Source organism: Haliotis rufescens, unplaced genomic scaffold, assembly GCF_023055435.1.
Source record: "Haliotis rufescens isolate VD_foot unplaced genomic scaffold, xgHalRufe1.0.p SCAF_15, whole genome shotgun sequence".
NCBI classification, from domain to species: Eukaryota; Metazoa; Mollusca; class Gastropoda; order Lepetellida; family Haliotidae; genus Haliotis; species Haliotis rufescens.
Genome location: NW_025963835.1, coordinates 3,220,319 through 3,238,875, shown reverse-complemented (window position 1 = coordinate 3,238,875; position 18,557 = coordinate 3,220,319). Strand labels below are relative to the sequence as shown.

General features: G+C 41.5%; 1 protein-coding gene across 1 annotated transcript in view; it reads right to left on the bottom strand.

The window, feature by feature from the left end:
* Positions 1–1,333: 1,333 nt before the first annotated feature.
* The window catches only part of LOC124134938 (beta-adrenergic receptor kinase 2-like), a 132,499-nt gene continuing 115,275 nt past the window's right edge, over positions 1,334–18,557 (bottom strand). Inside the window, exons 13-19 of the mRNA XM_046500051.2 lie at positions 17,847–17,913; positions 17,383–17,483; positions 15,259–15,421; positions 13,723–13,885; positions 13,402–13,556; positions 12,490–12,606; positions 1,334–10,818 (exon numbers count right to left, since the gene is read on the bottom strand). Of these exons, the coding sequence (XP_046356007.1) occupies positions 10,639–10,818; positions 12,490–12,606; positions 13,402–13,556; positions 13,723–13,885; positions 15,259–15,421; positions 17,383–17,483; positions 17,847–17,913 (946 nt within the window). The 3' untranslated portion in view covers positions 1,334–10,638. The remainder of the gene's footprint in view (positions 10,819–12,489; positions 12,607–13,401; positions 13,557–13,722; positions 13,886–15,258; positions 15,422–17,382; positions 17,484–17,846; positions 17,914–18,557) is intronic.

Below are 18,557 nucleotides of genomic sequence, written 5' to 3'. Positions count from 1 at the left end.
ATGAACACGTTGCTGAAAATATAAGCAAAATAGTTAAGATTTGTTGAGATGTATGCACATTTCCCGTGACGTTATGCCTCTGCATTTGCACACAGGATAGAACAAGATCTCGAACGATGCGGTCCCGGTTGCGAACGCCATTCAAATTGCTATTAACAATGTTGAGTTGTGCTTCTTCCATGAGTTGTGATGCCATCCCATGCCGTGACACTTCCAACCCCAAACTGACGATGTTGAGTTACGAAAACAACGTTCACGTTGACGTCTGTGGACCCTTGCATGACGACCAGAGCTGTCCAGATGAAACCTGGACTCATCTGTCTTGTATTTTGAACCTGAGATACTGTCTTCATCAAGCTAGGCATGCCTGACGGTGATGTGCAAGCAAAATTGGGTTGGTTGGTTTGTTGTTTAACGCCACGCTCAGCAATATTCCAGCTATATGACGGCGGTCTGTAAATAATCGAGTCTGGACCAGTGATTAATATCATGAGCTTCGATCCACGCAATTGGGATTGATGACGTGTATTAAACAAATCAGCGAGCCTGACTACCCGATCCCGTTAGTCGCCTTTCACGACAAGCATAGTCCCCTTTTATGGCAAGCATGGGTTGCTGAAGACCTATTCTACCCCGGAATCTTCACGGGTGAGCAAAATTGGGCTTATCGATGGACGTCGGGGCCTCAACCAGTTGCGTACGGCAAAATTCTTTTTCAGGAACATCCAGGTCCTGCCATTGCCCTTAGGTCTCCAGATTTAAACCCATTCGAACATTTATGGGATGCACTGGATCAACGACTGCGAATACGTCAGCAACAACCACATAACCTCCAACAGTTGGCACAAGCACTACAAGAAGTGTGGGTGAACATTCCCCAGGCCACAATTCGGGATCTGATTGCTTCCATGGGAAGACGATGCCAGTCAGTTTTGGGCTCTAATGGTGACCTACAAGATATTGAGAACAATTGCCTTCACCTTGAAAAGAAAATCTACTGTTCCACGTGTGCCACATGGGTCAATGAGAATGATGTGTGGCCATTTTGAACAATTGATTGCCATCTGTTGATTATTTATAGGTTATACAAAATATACTTCTAAAATCACTTATATACACTCTGCAAAAAAAGAAATGTATATCTCATTGCTTGATTTTCATGGAGCTGGTGGTGTCCTGAGCTCTCCTTGTACATATCACTGCCAAAACAAGGACACCAGTACCATACCATTGGAACTCTTCTTCAGATAGACGGAGCCAAGGACCTGTTAATGTTGGCTGGCTCCACCCGACTGCGATCTCATTTCCTGAGACATGACAACAAGACAAGTTCGATGTCAGAAATTTTCGTTTATTACGACCTTCAGTTGTGTGTGGAGAGCCACCTGCAAAATGCCATCACAATATGTAAAAGGTGAAATTCACACAAACTGAAGCAAGGGTTTGCGCAGCCATTTCAGGCACCAACAGTAGTGAGCATGCCTCAAGGGACGTAACTCCAATACTAAGACGGCACCTGGGAGAACTTATTACACAGTTGTCTCCCCTGAGTGACCTGATCCTGAAATGACTGGGCATCAAATCATAATAATTTATCAAAGAATGAGATTCTTCGTAATAACACAGAGATTTTCTTTGCTTTATATACATACAGTGGCCTAGCTTTTCATGTACAAATAATTACAAATATTGGCATGTCTTAATTTTCCACACATATACAGTTAAAAATGGTCTGCGTCATGACAGGTTTTGTAAAATGGCTAAGTAAGTCCACTCAGAGCATATAAACAATATCACACATCGGACATAAGCATTAAATAGAAGAATATAGTACAAAGTCTGGCTACAATGGCCAGCAGCCCGGATGTATACAATCATAAATACATAATGAAAATGACTCTTGTATTTCTAGACATTGCTCCTAGAATAGGTAGACATAGAGTTGCTAAAATAAAATTTGTTATAAAAGCTTAACCTTAAATTCTACAAATCTACGTCAAAGAAAGAAAATGATGAATTTTTTTTTTTCACGGTCAATGTATGATCTTTTCTATTCAGCAACACGACCAGCACATTTTAGAGATGAACAGTTCAATTACATTGCCAATAGAGGAGCCAGCATTCTTTCATCAAGATCATCATGTCTTACCTGTTGGTTTACAGTCTTCTTGCACTCCCAATTGCAAAAATATTTCATAGATAATTAAACTTTAGTTTTGGCAAGTTCTTTTTAAAAAAAACCTTGTGAGTACAAAATAGATGACTTTAGCAGAGTTTCATCGCAACAATAAATACTCATATGATTTACAACATCTAAAATATTGAAATTAATCAGATATGGCAAAGATAAATTAGTTTCCAGCCTACATATTGTAACGTGTGATAATAAACTGAAGCATATTGCACAATCACAAATGTACATTCTTGAACATCAGGAGAGCAATTCTGGTTTATAAATAGACAGTCTAATCGACTTTCGTAAGTTTGTAGAGTAGCACCTGATATTAAATAAGATCAAGTTAAATTAAAGTTTCTTTTAAGTGACAACAATACTTGAACCATGATAAAAATTGAGACAATTTTAAATTAGTTTCTTTTAAGTGATAGAAAATACTTGATCCATTTCAAAACTGTGTCAAATTATTTGTTTAGTTATGTCAGTTATGAATCATTTCATCAAATCAAATTTACAGTATGTTTACAAAATAAATATTGATAAATGTGTACAGCTTTGAACTTCTTATGTACTGATCTTGATTTAAATATTTCTGACATTAAATCAAGGAACAGCACAAAATTTGATAAATAGAACCTCTGTTAAATAAGCTCAGTGAAATAAAATAGGAAAACTACATATTAAGGCAATCTTCTATATAGGCAATACACAGGGCATAGGAGGAGGAGTGACACTGGACATAACAAATTTCAGATATGGCCATCTCAAACATCTTTTGAGCTGAGACTATTACTAAACACTTGTGGGACTATATTTCTAGAAGTCTTGTATTCCAACCCAAATATCTAGCCTGAAACTAATGAGATGGACACCTCCGCTAAGTATCACAACAAATAGACGTCTGGAGGGAATTGGTTTTTCATGTGCAAAGTTAACCGTTCACAAAAGAAGAGATTCATCTGAAACAAATATGTCATTTGGATGGCCCTTTTGGTTGAGTGAACAAACTTTAAACCTCCGACTGACAACATGATAAATAGGTACGCTGGAATATCTTCAAATCATACAGGTATTAATAGCCAAATTGTCTTCTTGGGAGGTCAGGCTCGTCTCACCAAGAAACTTGTTATGAGTCTACACATGGTATAATGTATGAGTTCCGGCCATGACTATTACGAAGGAATATTACTGAAAACGGTGTAAAACCATACTCACTCACTCGACATCTCTGATTAAAGTTACTTCAATTTGCATGAAAGAACACGCCGTAACAATACAAGGCATTTTAATTCGCTTACAATTCATATCTCAAAAGATGCTTACTCATTTTCCTTCATACAGGTTTAAATAAGGAAACAGAACAGCTTACTCTCTGGAAAATGCAGACTTCTCATGTATATCCATGCCGAGGGATTGTATTCTCATTGCAACTCGTAAAGTTTGTTCACACATCCACTCAAGTCTTTTCCAGAAAAGCCTATAATAACTGGGGAGTGGAAACATATGAAAATATTCAAAAGTAGAAAATCTAATCATTTCTGGGCAATAGAGGAAGATCCTAAATGTAACCCAACCAATACTGTTTGTTGCTGATATTTTCATATTTTTCAATCTCATAAAAATCAGATCTTAGTTCTCACAACCGGTAAACCAAGATCTGAGGACATACCATTCTATTACAGGTCACATCAGAACAAGCTTTTTGCGAACTTTGACCAACATTGTCCAGTCAGCAAGCAGCCTTCTCAAGTTTTACAACACTAGTTTCAAACTGGTGACTTCCATTCCAGACTATGCTTTGAAAAATATTTTGACAGTTCTTGATTCCAAATTTGAAAAGTGAACAAAAGAAAATTCTGGAATGTTTCATAAATGCCTGAGCTTGTGTGGCAGGTCTTCCCACTGTATATGGAAGGTCTCTCGTTTTATTGAAGCGACAGGTAGATGATGATTTTGATGGAATCAATCGTACGACCTGTCGTTCGCAATACCACATGTCAACTTTTTTGAGGTTTGCATGATTAGAAAACACATTCTGATCTGAAAAGCAACAAATGTGATTGGTCGGATGAGAGGTCGTTCTGACGCGACCCATAATGGGATGTCCTCAGATCTTTGTTTTGCAGTACCAGGAACAAAGATCTGATTTTAATAAGATTGGATATTTTTTAATACATTTGTCACTGGGTACGTTTGAAACTTCAAACTCAACACAACTTTCTGATGCATCAAACCACTGTGTTTAATATCCTTGTGATTAAATCATGGAACTATTGTCTTCTATGCTACAAAGAAGGATGCAGTGACATTTACTGAGGTCATTTCTATGCTGAGCGAAATGTTATCACAATACAGATATAAACACTGCCAACAGAGACAACCTCACATTGGATATGAAGCATATATTAATCATTCACTTAATTATCTCAGCTCTCTCTGTACAAAACTAACCATACAATGTTCATTAATACGGCTCGTTGCTGGGAGAAGCATCATCTTGCCATAGTCTGGTTGCTAAAGATATGATATCATAATGACTAGAAGCATGATATCACCTTCCCAAACGATTCTGGTTGCTTAGCAACAAGATCCTTACATCTGGATTTATAGTCAATAATATTCTACACAGAAATGTGAACTATTGAAATAAAAATCATTAATATTCAAATGAATAGCAACTCGACTTGTTACTCCAAATAAATATTGAGGGGATATGTTTCTATATCAACGTGCACATGCCTTGACAGCTGAAATCAAATATTTTACATCTTGATGAGCAAACAAAAATGAACATATATGGAACAGATGGTTTTTTCCTACGAACAAGAGAGTAAAAAAACCTAAGAAATTTCCAAGACATTCTAAAAGATACAATGCCAAATGTCAGTGTCATTTTTACTTGCTTCAGAGATACATTGTAATGAATGCGACTACAGATAAAAATATGTCACATTTGACAACCATGGCAGGTATTCAAACAAATTTGACAAGTCTAAATCTCTCTATACCCTCAGAAATGAGAGATTGGCAATTTTTTTTATGATAAAATGCACTACAAAATCATGTGCTGTTATTGAAAAAAAATCCTTTTTTTTTTTAATTGAATAACTTTGCAGATGTTGCCACCTCACTGTGTTGCCCCTGATGATAAAAGAATATGATGATTATAACCTAATTGAGCAATTTACACGCCCACGGCAGGAGAGGCCTCGGAAACAGGCTGGTGATTAAACAGAGACCAACTGACTGGGATGTGATGATATGTCTGACCAGACACATAGCCACAGATGCACTACACACAAACACTTACCTGAAAAGTATACCACATACTTAGTTTGTAAAACTGTAACATAACAAGAATGGGAAACATTTCTTAAAAATCAAATGGATTTCAACAATAATATTATGCAATTGCATATTTAAGAACACTATCACCATATTATCAAATACACAAAAACAGTTTCAGTGATGTTTAGAGGACTCTGAAGAGCATGGAATACTTCAGGGAACAACTGAAAGGCTGAATGCCTGTAGCTTCCATTCAATATGAAAGAGCACAGGACAAGATTGACTAGTGAAACATGCTTTTGGTGTGATAGTTTGGTTGTCATGGCAACAATAAAACATCTGCCCTTCAACTTCACAATTATATGCTTTTGTTGAGAAGCCATCAACTGGTCCAAACCGCGATTATCCAGTGCTAGAATATGTGGTGCACATCATTGTTGCGCTTTACAATCATGAGGAATAGATTTTCATTGCTTGTGTATGGTCATCAATATTTCAACAGTGTCGTCTGGATTCTCAACATTGACATCAAAGGGTTTGAAAGACCTTGACCATACAAAAAGTCACTCCTGTCAGTCAAAACAGGGACTTAAAATCCACATATTATCTTGTCTTTCTCTAGCTGTAGTAGCAATATATTCCTGGTTCTTACAAGGAACACCTCGACATCAAAATGAAAAATCCAGAGAAATATTTGTGAAACTATTTCCCAAACAATTCAGTGTCACATGAATTTCTAAACAGAGGCATATGAGAAAGGAGTTGACAAGTTAAAAAATTAGGGCACAAAGACCTCACATTCAAGCACTAAATATATAATATTCTATTAAAAATAAACAAACAAATACATAGGGGTCATCTCAAAACCTCAAGGTTTGCCCAAGGGAATCCTAACACCAGGAACTTATTCATAAAGAAAGCAACACCTTAAATGCTTCCCTCGATTTCCACACTAAAGTTTGTTCATACCTGATGAAACTATACACATTAAAAGAGCATGTGCTGTTTTGAGATGATCCCTGCCAATGGTATGTATAACAGAGTAATATGGAGTAAAAGTATGGGGGCGGCAGGACTGAGTTCAAATACTGTATTATGACTTCACGAGCATGGTAGCCGTCTCCATGCTGGGCATCCAAACAAGTCCTTTGGTCACTTACATTTGGGCCACTCTCCTCTTGAGGTCAATCATTGACCTTGACAGTCAATCTGTTAAGATCACTGATTGACCTGATGTCCAACAGCGATCAATGGTCAATTATTGATCTTGACATCAGTCTATTGATAAGATCTGCCAGTGACCTCCAGTTACGACAACAGAAGATGGGACCTGATTGATGTCCTTTTTTATACTGTTCATCCATTAACCACAACATAGCCACAGAGAAAAAGCTGGAGTTAAATAAGTGTATTCCTGCAAAGATGCTTTCTTCAAAACTAGTTAAAAATTTGGTGTTAATCAACCAAAAAGTGGCATGTCTTTACAATGAATAGGTAAATATTGGTACTTTATAAGCACTCAAGGCCAATCAAATCAAGAATATTAATAACCGTGAAATACAAAATGTGCTGAAGAATTGAACAACTGATATTGGATGCTTGGCAATATTCTGCAGACTTACTAAGACAACCAACCCAGGCGTTTCCCGGGTTTCACTTCTAGTCTTAACAGCCAGACATAATATTTATGACTTACAACCATTTTCTAGAGGGAAGGGGGAAAAAGTACAATTTTAAAACACTATGTTGAATTGTTCTTATTCTGAATCTGGCCAACAAATTCAAACTTTGAAGTATGATTACAATAAGATGCAATCTACTCTAGTCACCAAGTGCCCAGCAAGTAACTTGCCATGTACACGAATATAAGGAAGAGATATAGAGGCTAACACTGGTCAAGACCAGAGAACAGGTGCTTGTACTTGGAGAGATGAGGTGCTGACATTGTGAGATGATAGTTTCCAGGCAAAAGTGAAGTTGCCAATGTATTACCTCTGTACAAACAAATATTGCGCTTACATATTGCAATTTTTATGAAGTACATTTAAGGAATAACACTAGGTAGAGTCATCTTTGTGGCCAATCAAAAACATGTGACTCTCTGAAGTCTTTTTGCCAGGGATTCACCTGTTTTGAAAAAACCCCTGAAAATCGTTTAAGAAAGAAAGTGGAAAAAATAGTTGCCTCCAGCTTTAAACCCCAAAATAAGATTTGTCACAGGACATGGTAGGTGATATGAACAAAATTTTAATTGGTTGCCCGTCCTATTGAACCCAAAAAGAAGTTGGTGTTTTAAAGCAGTGAATGAAATATATCCTGTCAAAATAAACAACCCAAAAACAGGCTCCCATCTCCCTCTCTGAATACATGTATAAGATGTTGAACATGCAGTTTTTCTGGTTTGGCTGTGAGAAAAATACATGTCTTTTTTTGGCTGCCGACCTCATCAGGTTGTCGAAATCTATATCTTCTACAACTTTCCCATGCTGTATGGACAGCCACAAGTTGTGATATTGCCATGAATCCACTGAATATTGAGTGAGTAGATAACAAGCCAGCTTGATTCTGAATATAATTAGTGTACAATGATTGACCACTCATTCTGTTAATACCTTCTTCTACTACATGTATGTGAGCAAAATAGGGGGGTAATTCACCGATGAAGCATGTACACATCCCCAAAAGAGATGATCCCTTGTATAGACGGGATCGGAGGTCTGCCAGCAGACTTGGTTGTCTTCCCATGGGCACAACAAACCCAATCCATCAATGTCCTATTCTTTGGTTTTTGCAGATTGACACCTTAAGAATGATTGACTGAAGAAAACTACCTCTGTGTAAATCTGGAGGAGGAAGGAGATTTGGTAAATGCTTGATATGCTTGTAGATGCTCAGATACATACGGCCGATCTATCAGGATTGTGTGGACACAGGTTCATGCAAGTCTAATTGTTTCTGAACACCATTGCTTCACCAAGCAACATGTTCTTGTTTGCTTGTGACTGAAGCAACTTGAAGCACAAACCATACAGATGGCAATATCTAGGGTAACTCGTCAGATGTAGTCAGTTGCCACTTGGAGTGCTCTGAAGTTTTTCAAATCTGAAAGAATCTCAAACAATGACCTGCCAACATCTGCAGAAACAATTCCCAACAAGCACCTGCTGCATAATCATAGTCAAGTACTATATGCATATGTCAGTGTAAGGTTATCAGCATCAAATCTGTCTTGCAGATCAACACAAGCAAGCATTGGTACACAGTACATGTACTCAATACAAAGCACCTGCACACTGGTCTCAACCTTTGCTTCTTAACCTCTTAAGGAACCATAAATTGTAAATCCATGGCATGCTCCCAGATGTTTCTACTGACAGTGGTGACATGTTGGGTGACTGAGAAGATTACTACAAAGTGATGACATATTGTCCTGTAACTGTAAGTGTACCTGGAGGCTGCTGAAACACATACAACTGAGTCTTAACCATCAACCGAAATATGAGAGATGAAATCTTAGTATCAGGCTACATGTTCAGAAGATATATAAAAAACCCATTATCATCCACAGTCAGACATTGTTATGTACAAAGCACAACAATTGAAAAGTATCAGTGAAATATGACTCAAGGTAAAAGAGCATGATAATTTTTTAAAAAGTAATATGATAATGTAAGTGACACATTTTCTAAAAATCAACATGTTCTAAAATGAATGATCCTTTTTTTTGTAAATGAAAAAAAAAACAAGTTGCATTTTAAAACAGCACCAAGCAGGCAGACTTTACACTAGAATAAGGGGAGCTAACTCAGGTGTACCAACCATGTTGTGCACGACGAGGACACAGTGAAATTGTCATAGAGTAAAGTGGGTCCAGCCCCATCCAGAACAACATACAACAATAAGCTGTAATACTCTGAAGAAATCCTAAACATCGTATAACACTAGAATTACCATGGTAAAATATGAAACGTAATCCTATTGTGAACCATTGAACACATATCAAGATGACTAGCCATGACGTCGTCACTGGCATAAACATTAAGAACACAGCTCAAAAGACGGTCACAAGACGGATAACGTACGTACGCTACAAGTTGGGAAGTTGTGAAAGACTTAGAATGCATCCCATGTAGGCTTACTTATGATGGATTGGGAATCGAGGGCAACGCACGGCACATGACAGGAAGGGAGTCTCCCTATCAACATCTGCCATGACACGTGATACATACGCATAACAAATGAAGAGGAACCCTTCCGAATGAAGAGCTTAGTTTGGTATAGGTGTATACAGTGGGTATCCCATTCTCCTACAGATTGACCTTGTACATATTTCCATACGTACATCGACAGAAAGGTTACAGAGGGTTACTATTTGCCTCAACATTTGATATTCATATGTATGATTATTCCTACATATGCACTGCATCGGATCTTAACCTAGACACATATGACCTTGACCTCACCCTTTGACATAGTACACATGTAACTTTGTCAGCAGGGACAGGATGACTTACACGTGAACAATCCTAAGTGATGATTACTACAGAGATTATGACATGATTGGAAATAATCAGATTTGTCTTGGTGTCCATCCATCTGTGTTTCTTGGTGAGGGAGATTTATGTAACACTGTTGTGGTATTCATTCCTCTGGAGCTGTATCCGATAACAGGTGCCTGTTGTCATCCAGAACACGAGATGTCTGCTCGTTTATATATCCACATAGACTTCCAATCTCATTTTCTGGATACTCCAACTATTTCGAATGACCTTGACACTTTTTGTCATGGTCATTACCACAGATGCTTTAGAAGGTCAAAGGTCATCCACGCAACCTTGACCTCCCATTTATCCTGGGATTTCATGCAGCAGGGAATAACATGTCCATATCGCTTGTCTGCAAGATATGAACACATCTCCTACTGGTTGATGAGACAAAGAAAAACAGTCTCTCTCTCCAAGCAAACTCCTGCCGAAAGAATGTTCCACACATTCAAGAACTGACTGTCCATTTGATGACATTATGCCTGATGGTCTACAATGTATAATGAAATATCTCAAGTCACATGATGAAATATATCCCATAATGCCTCATCTACATGTCACTGAAGTACCAGGATGTAAAAACTGCTACTAAAATCAGTATGATAGCGAAACTGGGTGGGCCACCTCCCTCTAGCTTCCGTTGCTATTCCGATGTTCAAGTGGCGCGCGTAAGTTCTCATTACTTGGGCTGTTCACGAGATCAGAGCCATACAGCTTGCTTGCCTTCTTGTTCATCGTGGCCATGATTTGAGCAGACGTCTTGTATGCAGTGATGATCTCATCCTTCCACTGGGTTATCAGCACACGGTCCTGGAAACCAAAGTTATTGTTCATTACCTATTGCTCATCTACAATCCATTTGTTTCAAACATTGTACTGCTACATCAGCTCCAAATTTGAAACAGTGAAAATCAGCTTGCATGTTTACTTTATTCTTGCCTTAAGGGCAGCTTGGTAAGAAAAGAAATGTAATTTATTTTTTGTTCCAGGTTGACAAGAAAAAACACTTGAAATTGTTGTGATTTTTAATTTGTTGGTAATACCAGCTATATGACGGACGTCTGTAAATAATCGAGTCAGGACCAGACAATCCAGTGATTGATATCATGAGCATCAATCCACGCAATTGGGATACAATGTCATGCATCAACCAAGTCAACGAGCCTGACCATGCGAGGAACTACGACAAGCATAGTTGCCTTTTACGGCAAGTATGAGTTGCTGAAGTGGTTAAGACTCTTATTGTTCATTTCATTGTAAAGCAACTTTGAATATTGGTCCATATTCAAACTGTATCACTGAATGGTGTTTTATGCCACCACTATACCAGGTACCGTATTTTCTTGAGTATAGTGCACATACAAGTTTAATGCGCACCCCACTCTAGCAGATCCAGTATTTTGGAGACAAAAAATTCAACTATTATGGGCAGAAAAAAATTACACCGTACCTCTTCAGTGAATTCCAGTAAACAAACGGGTGATAAGAAACTTGGTCAGTACAAATTTGAAATTTGAGATAAAAAAATCACCAGACATGTTGATTTACCATACAACTTGTATTTTTTGTTCTGCTAGGCATTGTTTTATGTCCAGGGATTAAGATTACCTTGTGTATTTTCTCGTAAACTAAGCCTGAAACAGCAATCAGCTGTACACACGTTTTCTTGGAATCTACCGATGATTCGGATAAAACTTACCCAATTATATAACTTTAAAGGATTTTGATGCAAGGATCGGGAAAAATTGTATCTGAAACTATTCTTTTATTAGGAAAATATATTCCAATCTCTTGTTATTCTAGTTGCAGCTTTTACTAAATATATTTAAAATAATAATAACCCTAACCCTAAGCGTAGCACTTCCGTGCAGCTGATCGCTATTGTCGGTTATTTTTTTTCACATGGAACAATTTGACCAGTCACCGTCTAGGCTCCCACGCACGTGATGTTGACATACAATCGTCAAACTACAACAAATATGACTTTTAACGAGTCAAAGTATGGCATTTGTGATATATGTATCCATTCTCTGTCAACTAAAGTTTGTTTCAAGGCGTCAATAGCAGTAATCTGACCGTGGTTGCTGTTAATAACGGTGAGTTGTGCGATCTTCCAATCGCTTCACACATGATTTCACCTAAATTAATTAAAACAATATTAAAAGGACTTTTGAATAAAATTAATGAAATAAGTTACAAACATAAGTCCAAATATACAATGAACACTTTTAATAACCAGACAGTGTAATTACATGATTAATTTGCGTACTTCAGTATGGATTTGTTGACATGGTATTTCCTGTGTTACTTGCTCACGGTAGTGTATTTACGTACAGGGGAAAAAACATCAAAACTCATTATGGCGTGCATAATGCGGACCCCCTTCTACACAGCTGTGAAAATAAATGTGCACTATACTCAAGAAAATACAGTATTTTGGTTGACTCAACACTGGGAACAGATTGGCTCCACAATACTCACTGGTGAGGTAATAATGATCTTCTGGTCATTCTTCAACTGCATCACAATACAGTTCTCCGTTTTGTTCAGTTTCTGAAAGTCGGGGTACACCTCCTTGATGTCAAACATGGACACAAGCTGCAACACAAAACAACCACAGTAATTCAGGGTCACCAACTGTTCCCACACCATCCCTCAGAATAGAACCCCAACACATGTCTTTCAGAACACTAGTCAGGAAACTGTTTAACATCTACTTCACAACATCGGATAGGGATATTCTGAGTGTGGGACCTGAATGTGTGTGATTGGCTGATTGGAGATGGTGTCATACAAATACATTCCCTTGTTGCCATGCAACTGGAGCATATTCAGCATCATTAAAGTTAATCAAACTAAGTGCACAAGTTGTTTGTTTGTTGTTTAGCGCCGCACTCAGCAATATTCCAGCTTCCGGCGGTCTGTAAATAATCGAGTCTGGACCAGACAATCCTGTGATTGACATCATCAGCATCTACGCAATTGGGATCGATGACATGCATTAACCAAGTCAGCGAGCCTGACCACCCGATCCCGTTAGTCGCTTCTTACCACAAGCATAGCCGTCTTTTAGGGCCAGCATGGGTTGCTAAAGACCTCATCCACCCCGGATCTTCACAGGTAAGTACACAAGTGCACCAGTTGCTGACCTCTTGTTACGTGACAGTATGAAATAGGCCAGTATCCCTCTCAAATATTGAGTAGTATAGCACACCCCTCTGTCTAACTCAACCCTTGTCATTAGATCTCTTGCATATTAAAAAAAACTATGTAACATCTTATCTTTATATACTGGTGTACATAACTGATCCTTGATCCTCTGATCACTTGGTGAATTGTTACAGTTTCCCATAATGCATATAATTACCCTAATGCAGAACAAACACTACTAACCTCTACCCCTTTGCTACGGACAACCTGGCTGTCACGATTTTTGTGGTAGAACTCGAGTCTGTTGGGGTAGAGCTTCAGGTGCTTCTTCTGCCAAGTCTGCAGGAACGGCCCTCCCAACTTGAGAACCTCACCCTCCACGATACAGTCTGTCGGGCCTGCTGCAACAGGGGCACTCACTTAGATACACAGACATAAAACGCTTCCCTCAAACAAATGGCTGAACAGAATAATAACCTACAAAAACATTCATTATTATTATTATTATTATTATCATTATTCGTGATTGTCACAAGGCTCCATTGATCCTAACGCCCTCCTTACCGGCATCAATGTCATCAATCTTGGGTTTCTGTTTCCTCTTCTGCTCGATCTTGTCTGTGTCCCCGTTAATGGCGTCGAAGACCGTTTCCGCCACCTCCTGTTGCCAGCGCTCGGACACGACCAGCGGGAAATTCTGGTACAGGCCCTGGTCAGCCTCGGTCAGCTGAAAAGGTCAAGGTCAGGTATCAGTGTACAATGTGAGATTCATTCAAAGCTCATTACATCCAGATAAATAAAAGTTAACCCATAAAATATTCCTTATAACATCAAAAATATGTTTCCCCATAAACTGAACAATACAGCCAAAACATATCAGAGTGGAAATTATATTCCATTTAACACTTCGGTGAAACCCATGAACACAGGCACGTTGCTGACAAAGGACCATTATAAGGACAAACCTGAGATTCAAACACAAACTACAGATCTTGACAGCAAAGGGAGACAACTATTCACAGCAAGTCAATATAAAAATGTTTACAGGGAGCCGCTCAGAGATACAGTTACTGCAGCTACTTAAAGACAGTCAGTGAGTCATACTGAAAGGCATGAGGACTGGAATCCACCTTCTGCGCATGTCAGCAGTACAATATGTGATTAAACTTGCCTCAAAAGAAACAATGTGTCCCAGAAAACATTGCATTGCTTGGTGTATTTGTCACCCAGACCATACACCCACGTTCCATGTTTGCTTCCAGGGCCCCCTTCTACCTGTGTGTTTCTCTCCTTGAAGCCCAAACACCCACATTCCATGTTTGCTTCCCCCTAGGGCCCCCTTCTCCCTGTCTGTTTCTCTCCTTGATGCCCACACACCCACGTTCCATGTTTGCCTACAGGGCCCCCTTCTCCCTGTCTGTTTCTCTCCTTGATGCCCATACACCCAAGTTCCATGTTTGCTTCCAGGGTCCCCTTCTCCCTGTGTGTTTTTCACTTTGATGCCCATACACCCACGTTCCATGTTTGCTTCCAGGGCCCCCTTCTACCTGTGTGTTTCTCTCCTTGAAGCCCAAACACCCACGTTCCATGTTTGCTTCCCCCTAGGGCCCCCTTCTCCCTGTCTGTTTCTCTCCTTGATGCCCATACACCCAAGTTCCATGTTTGCTTCCAGGGCCCCCTTCTACCTGTGTGTTTCTCACCTTGATGCCCATACACCCAAGTTCCATGTTTGCCTACAGGGCCCCCTTCTCCCTGTGTGTTTCTCACCTTGATGCCCACACACCCCAGCTCAATGTTTGCTTCCAGGGCCCCCTTCTCCCTTTGTTTTTTTCACCTTGATGCCCATACACCCAAGTTCCATGTTTGCCTACAGGGCCCCCTTCTCCCTGTGTGTTTTTCACCTTGATGCCCACACACCCACGTTCCATGTTTGCTTCCAGGGCCCCCTTCTCCCTGTGTGTTTTTCACCTTGATGCCCATACACCCACGTTCCATGTTTGCCTCCAGGCCCCCTTCTCCCTGTGTGTTTTTCACCTTGATGCCCATACACCCACGTTCCATGTTTGCCTCCAGGCCCCCTTCTCCCTGTGTGTTTCTCACCTTGATGCCCTTGGTGTCCTCTTCATCAAAGGATCCAATGTCGAATGCGTCGGCAGCGTTGACCTCCCCTTTCGGTGGTATGAGGGGTGGTGGGTACTTCTGCAGATACACCTGGGTCCAGTCAATACCCTTGAAGAAGGGGTGTTCCTTCACCTCTTGGGCCCTGCAATACAATTCATTTTCATTATTATCCCACGCTTCACATAATTATATAGTCATACTTCCACCCACTTAAGACGAGCAGCCGATATTCTTATCCAGATATGAATATTTGTAATTGTCCAGCTGTTGGGCCAATGATCAGGTGCAGTGATTCATGACAAAATATGTTCAGTCATTCTGTCCCAGGAATCTCGTTGTGCAACGATGCAAGAGTTACCTCCCTTAGGATGGACAGTGACACTGACATATTGTCTATGAATTGTTGCATATAACATAATCCTTGAATTTGCCTTTATAAAGTTAGTGAGTGAACTGGGTTTAAAGCCATACAGATATATATATATATCAAGAGCCTTGAGCGAGTGGGTATAGTTTTACACCAATTATAGTAATATTACTGCAAGTGACGCCAGAAATGGACTTTACACATTTTACCCATGTGGGAAATCAAATTTGGCATGATGTAGGGACCATCCGATCAGGGGCCTCACCCGCCGGCACCACTCCATCAGAGGCCACACCGGCAGGCACCACTCCATCAGAGGCCACACACCGGCAGGCACCACTCCATCAGGGGCCTCACCTACCGGTACCACTCCATCAGAGGCCACACCCCGGCAGGCACCACTCCATCAGAGGCCACACCGGCAGGCACCACTCCATCAGAGGCCACACACCCGCAGGCACCACCCGATCAAGTGCCACACCCGCAGGCACCACCCGATCAGGTGCCACACCGGCAGGCACCATCCGATCAGGTGCCACACCGCCAGGCACCACTCCATCAGAGGCCACACACCGGCAGGCACCACTCCATCAGAGGCCACACACCGGCAGGCACCACTCCATCAGAGGCCACATACCGGCAGGCCACACAACGGCAGGCACCACTCCATCAGAGGCCACACACCCGCAGGCACCACCCGATCAGGTGCCACACCCGCAGGCACCACCCGATCAGGTGCCACACCGGCAGGCACCATCCGATCAGGTGCCACACCGCCAGGCACCACTCCATCAGAGGCCACACACCGGCAGGCACCACTCCATCAGAGGCCACACACCGGCAGGCACCACTCCATCAGAGGCCACATACCGGCAGGCCACACAACGGCAGGCACCACTCCATCAGGTGCCACACACCCGCAGGCACCACCCGATCAGGTGCCACACCCGCAGGCACCACCCGATCAGGTGCCACACCCGCAGGCACCATCTGATCAGGTGCCACACCCGCAGGCGCCACCCAAGCAGGCACCACACCAACAGGGGCCACACCAGCAAGCACCACACCAGCAGGCACCACACTGTCAGGGACCACACCTGCAGGCGCCAAACCAGCAGGTGCCACCCCAGCAGGCACCACCCCAACAGGGGCCACACCAACAGGGGACAACCTGGCAGGGGCCACCCCAGCAGTGGCCACCCCTGCAGGTGCCACCCCAACAGGGGCCACACCGACAGGGGCCACCCCAGCAGGCGCCACCCCAGCAGTGGCCACACCCGCAGGCGCCAAACCAGCAGGCACCACACAAACAGGGGCCACAACGACAGGGGACAACCTAGCAGGGGCCACACCGTCAGGGACCACACCAGCATAGGTCACCCCAGCAGGCACCACACCATCAGGGACCACACCTGCAGGCGCCAAACCAGCAGGTGCCACCCCAGCAGGCACCACCCCAACAGGGGCCACACCGACAGGGGACAACCTGGCAGGGGCCACCCCAGCAGTGGCCACACCCGCAGGTGCCACACCAGCAGGGGCCACACCAGCAGGGACCACACCAACAGGGGCCACACCAGCAGGGACCACACTGGCACGGGCCCCATTGACATCCACACACAGCGGACATTGCTGCCACCCAATACTCAATCTAGGTGACCATCTATTCCCACAGGTTGACATTGCTGCAGACATGGGTTTATTGGGATCTAAATATTAAACAGAAAGTTACTTACCCACGTCCTCGACATCCAAGTCTCTCTTCGACATCTCGCTTCAGCAAGCCCTCGAGCACACTCTTCATCTCCGGCGACATGGAGTCAGGGAGTTCCACATTCTACAACAACAGGCACAGATGGTTGACTCCTCATGGAACAAGATCTTCCCTTGCTATATTATACCATACTATATAAAATGCAGCTTACGATTTCAGCCACTAAAGTTTAACACTATGGAACTTATATTTGATCTACAATGCTCAGTAATAACAGTACAATTTACAGTCCATACGTTAACACGTTACAATCTACAGAAAAAGATGATAGGAGACCATTGGGAGAGAGTGAAATGAAAATCACAGATGCTAGCCACTTCACTGAAAGCTTTGATAAAGCATCATAAATGGTTCGACTTCACTGTGTATATTATAATTATGAATCAACCAGCATGACAACTTGGTAAAAGGCCACAAATCACCCACCATGGTCATTGTCATACGGTCAATCTCATGCTTGTCTTTGGTCTTGTGTTGTCTGAAGGGGCTGTGTCTGAAAGACAGAGAAAACAAACTAACAATTTTGGGCAGGTCATAAACATCTGGAATACATTATACAGCAAACATGTTACAAGGGGACGTAAACGGTAATGGTGTCATACTCAAAAAGACTTCGAGGTTGGTTAGTATTGTTGTTGGGACTCCACACTCAGCAATATTTCAGCTTTATGACAGCGGTCTGTAAATAATCGAGTCTGGACCAGACAATCCAGTGATTGACATTATGTGCATCAATTCATGCAATCAGGATACAATAACATGCATCAACCAAGTCAGCAGGCTGACCACCTGATCCCGACCACTCTTACGATAAGAATAGTTGACTTTTACAGCAAGCATGGGTTGCTGAAGACCTATTCTAACTCGGATCTTCATGGGTTGATGGTGGTTGGTAAATAGCAGTGGCATAACTGTCTTAATGATGAAATGTTTAAGAAAACTGTGATAATTTGTACTACTCCAGTTGGGTAAGTGAGTTTTGTGTAATGCTGCTTTGAACAGTATTTCATTTATATCAACCATCATGAACTTTGGTTATAGGTCCTTATCGTTTGAATGGGGTTTTCAACTGGAGTCAGCTCTATCAAAGCCATATCAGTATTATTTCTGATGCTATATCAGTCTGAAAAGTAACCA